The sequence below is a fragment of the Mustela nigripes genome, chromosome 15, assembly GCF_022355385.1.
Source record: "Mustela nigripes isolate SB6536 chromosome 15, MUSNIG.SB6536, whole genome shotgun sequence".
Classification (NCBI taxonomy): Eukaryota; Metazoa; Chordata; class Mammalia; order Carnivora; family Mustelidae; genus Mustela; species Mustela nigripes.
The window spans coordinates 492579-497438 of record NC_081571.1 but is presented as its reverse complement, the minus strand read 5'-3'; the positions used below and the strand labels follow the sequence as shown (position 1 = coordinate 497438).

At 38.2% G+C, this 4860-nt stretch overlaps 1 protein-coding gene across 2 annotated transcripts in view; it reads right to left on the bottom strand.

The window, feature by feature from the left end:
• Positions 1-4658, bottom strand: part of RNF17 (ring finger protein 17) — a 161661-nt gene extending 157003 nt beyond the window's left edge. For both annotated transcript variants that reach the window (XM_059377630.1, XM_059377631.1), the window contains exons 1-2: positions 4529-4658; positions 2282-2376 (exon numbers count right to left, since the gene is read on the bottom strand). In XM_059377630.1, coding sequence (XP_059233613.1) covers positions 2282-2376; positions 4529-4658 — 225 coding nt within the window. The remainder of the gene's footprint in view (positions 1-2281; positions 2377-4528) is intronic.
• Between the last annotated feature and the right edge of the window lie 202 nt (positions 4659-4860).

The window sequence follows — 4860 nt, the reverse complement described above, 5'->3', positions numbered from 1 at the left end:
GTCCCGCATCGGGCTCTCTGCTTGGCAGGGAGCCTGATGCGGGACTCGATCCCAGGAGCCTGAGATCATGACCTGAGCCGAAGGCAGCGGCCTAACCCACTGAGCCACCCAGGCGCCCTCTCTTTTTTTTTTTTTTAAGAGTTTATTTATTCGAGAGAGCACAAACAGGGGAGCAGCAGGGAGAAAGAGAGGATGAAGCAGGCTCCCGATTGAGCAGGTAGCCTGATGCAGGTCTTAATCCCAAGGCCCTGGGATCATAACCTGTACCAAAGGTAGAGGCTTAACATACTGAGCCACCCAGGAGCCCCTAAATCTTACTTTTTAGAAAAGAGCACATAATACAAAAATAATAATCTACAATACTGAAATATTCTATAAATTCATTCTTACTAATTTAGATTCTTCCTTCTTTTTCCAAATAAATAGTAGATATCAGCAAAAATCCCAAATTTTGAAAACTAATAAAAGAGTGGTAACAATTTCAGAAAGGTTTCTTGAAGGGACTCCCTTAAGTGATCAGCCGGGGCACATGGGTGGTTCAGTTGGTTAACCATCTCCTTTGGGCTCAAGTCATGATCCCAGGGGTCCTGGTATCAAGCCCTGCATCAGTGGAGCTCCCTGATCAGCAGGGAGGATGCTTCTTCCTCCCCACATCCACTCGTGCTTTCTCCATCTCTCGCTCGCAAATAAATACAATTTTTTTAAAAAGTAGTGACCAGCTTTATTCCATCTGAAGAATCCAATTACAGTCCTTTGTCAATTCCCTGGGCTAACAGCACAAGGAAAATGGGAGACAGGAGGGAAGGATAAGAAAAATCACAGATCTTCCAAAGTCAGACCTAGTCAAAATGATATAAAATAGATTTATCACAAACCTAAAACCAAAACCAATATTTGTAAACATACCATAAACATTTATATATGTTTACAAATTAATAGAAGTATAATGATTTAAGGCCATTGAACATGAAATCATTTGCCAAAAAAGGGAAAAGTTACTGTTCTAATAAATTTGCCTGTTTTTTTGAATATTAGAACAGGATGAGTAGAAGCAGAGACAGTTCCATCTGCCTGCTTATTCCCCTTTCCTTATTCTTTACCCATCACAAGAATGAATTAGTCAGGGATCCTCCATTACAACCAAAGGAACAAGGCTCCCCTTTGCTTTAACTATGTAGTCAAACGACATGTGAGGAGCCCACTGACCAAAAAAAAAACCAAAAACAAAAACCAACCAAACAAACAAAAAAAACAAACAGGAGAAGGATAGCTTTCACAATAAAGATCAACATTTGTAAAGTATGTAATTCCTAAATAGACATTTTAATATGTAAATGTTTCTGCTCTAATTAAAACCTTCACAAATTTATATAAATGTATGTATTTTCACCATGTTTAACCCACAAGCCAATTAATCCACACTTAAATAATCACGGGTCGATTATAACAGTTATTTTAATGGTTTTGAAGCCTATAGAAAACTTCTATATAATCAAATTTGACTCTTATAATCCAAAGAAAAGCCTGTATTATTTCCATCTCACAAATAAGGAAATTCAGGCTTAGTGTGATAGAACTAGGACTGCATTCCAGGTCTCCTGTCTCTGTATTGTTTTTCCTCATTGACCCAGTGGATACAAACAAACCCTTAGTATCTGGTTATCTCAAGGGGAACATTAACAATTTAGAGATTAAGACAATTTTCTAGGGACATACTATATAAATTGAATACATTTGTATTTGTAGCAAATGCAAAGATGTTCATTAAATTTTACTTGAAATCCTGATTTGTTCTCATTATCATGGGTCTATAGTGTGACTATTTTTTTTAATGTCTCTGAAGTTAACTTGAGGCCACTATTTTGCTCCTCTTTTTTAAACTATGGCATCTCTACAAATGTAGATTTGATGACACACAAAGATTGAGGGCCAGGGGAGTGCAAAATTTGATTGTGTGGTATTGGTGTGGTAAAGAAGGGCAGGAATTTGAAAGGAATATACTTAAATAAAAATAAAGAAAAAGGCAATTTTCCAAAGAAGTCTCCAAAGAGTCAAAAAATATGTAGGCTGATTAATACAGAACTTTAACTCTGTATTCTTTTTGATCACTCTGAACAATTATAAAATGACTCGGAAAGGCTTTATCTTTTGTTAAGCTTCTTTAAGAGTCAGCAGCAAAAATGCAAGTTTTTAGGTTCCAACTAGAAGTATGTTTTCTGTAACATCTTAACCTTTAACATTAGGTTGTAATGTATTAAAGATGAAAGATGATAAAACTTACCTCACAATCAGGGCATATAATTGTGCTGTATTCTTCAGTTATTAACAAGCACAGTTCACAAAAAGCATGTCCACATTGTAGTTCATGGTGGTGACCTATTGATGAAATTCTGTTAAACTTTTAGCAATTTGTTAGCATTGAATGAACTGAATTGAATGGATTGAATGATGCATTAATCAGAGGGGAAAGTTAAAGAGGATGCTCATTTACAAGAAAAGATACCAAACTTCATTCAAAATGTAGGAATTACTAAACAAAATTCAGGAGAAACTACATTAAGTCAGGAAAAAAAAAAAAAAAACTCCAGATCAAAAACCAGGCAGTATTAGTTTGTACTAATTTAGATAGTTTTTGGTACCTATAATCTTTGAATTTGCCATATCTTATAATGATACAAAATATTCTGACATACTTTATTTGATCTTTGTAAATATCACAGCTAAGCAGACTTGGGAAGGTTATATTCAACTTAGAATACGGTAAATATTTTGGTGATCTGGCTAAGTAAATGGTATAATCTAGACTCCAGCCTAGTTCTGTTTCCAAGTCCAATATTCTTTCTACTTGATACTATTGCCTCTACTAACTTATATTTCCAACCCTGTGAAGGGAGTAAGGAGGGCAGATGAGACACTGGAAATACCCATCTCTTACAATGATCTAAGATAATGGCAAGGACAGAAACCAGATGCTACTATTGTTACACCCATATGACCCACATAAAGATCATTCTCACAAACCCAGAGTTTATGAGGGGAAATACCATAATCTTGAGTGAAAACCTAATATCAAGATTTTAATGCTCTAAACAGAATTTGACATTTATCATAATAAACATATTTGTTTTAGCTATGTAACTGGAAAAGTTGTCATTTTAAAAACACTTTGCAAGAAAAAAGGAAAACTATTAGATTAAATCAGTCATCTTTTATTGGCAAAAAAATTAGTGTTCTTGCTGATAAGAATTATATTCTTTTGACTAAAAAACTCTTTAGTTTTCAAGCCAAGTGAAATATATGAAACTTGCTTATGACCAAGTTAAATTTAAAGTTCTATTCAAATTCCAGAGATACTACCAAAGAAATAAAATTTGTTTAACTGTTCTATCTTTATAAATTTTCTGATATTGTTCAAGTCTAATTTGTTTTGCATCACAGCTTACAAAGCACTTTCACAATTTTATATGCAGTAAACACCATCTGGAGTATTTCTGGGCATTGCAATACAAACATATGGAAGAACGAGTGATTTTAAAAGGTCCTGTTGCAAACAACTTATTTCTTTCAAACACTGGAGGTTTTCTATGTAACAGCAGTGATTAAAAACAAAACAGAGTTGAAGAAGTTTGCCTCTCCACCCTAAAATAAAACCAACTTTCTCTACAAAGGTCCATGTCCCTTAAACAGAGTCCATCTTGGAGGACTGAGAAAATTAACGACTTTCACTTTGAAAGTATAAACAGTCATGGGGTTGGTAATAAGACTTCATTTTCAGCAGCCACAGTTCGAAATTCAACAACTCCTCTCCGTCAGAGACAGCACTCTAAGGCATTTTAAATTAAAGTAATTGAATGTGTCTTCACTTGAGTAGATTCTAAATCAGATCAATAGGAGTACAGTGTATTTTTCACAACAGGAACAAATCTTCTCCCAAACAATGCCTTAAGCCAAACTGAGCAATAATGCCTCCCTCCCAATCCCAAACACCTGTTTTTTAATCCAGGAGAATTTTAAAGTGGTCTACCTGTTACTCCTACAAAAAAACTACACAGGAAAATTAAATTTCATTACTTCTAGATCATGACACCATGGGCTAAATTTTTACATCTACTCTTCCACGAACTTGTGAACCTGGGGAAGTTTTCGAAATAGTGCTTAAGAGAGCTCACACACTATCCCCTAACAGAATCAGTGAAAAAAGGGGAGACGCAGATGCAGGGTGGGAAAGCTCTGGAGAGGCATGGAACCACTAACAACCGACCACAGAGGATTTCTTAGCTGCCCTGAGGGTGGGCCCGGAGACAGTTTTCCTGGTCCATATTGCTGCGGCAACTGAACAGTCGCCCCTCATTCCCCACCGCCCCGCCTCCCCACCCCCCCTACATTGGCAGCTCACTTGGCTTTCAGACTTCCGGGTGGGCCTCGCTTTCAGGTCTCCGCACCCAGCGGCCTGATTGGGATGGAGCCCTGGAAGGGCCCGTGGCCAAGGCAGAGCAGGGCCATAAGGGGACCACCCCAATGTCCTCACCAGAAACTCTGGACACCCTTCTTCCACACTGAGTACACTGAATCTCAGCAGTACCCCAGGGCCGACTCTTCCTCCCCATCTGTTGATAAGAAGACAACGTGAATCGAGCTGTAGAAGCTTCCGCCGCCATCTCTGTCCCCTTTTGGCTCCGAAGACCGGTACCACGTGCCAGTCCCGGCGTCCTTCGCGGCAGCTAACCAATCATCAGAGGCAGGCGTCTCCAGATAGCCAATCAAAGTGATGAAACCCCGCCTCCTCAGCTTGCTTTGCTGGGGCGTCTTTCCAGGTGCTGGGATGGCTGTTTGTGGTTTTGGTTTGGGCGGCTTTGTTCT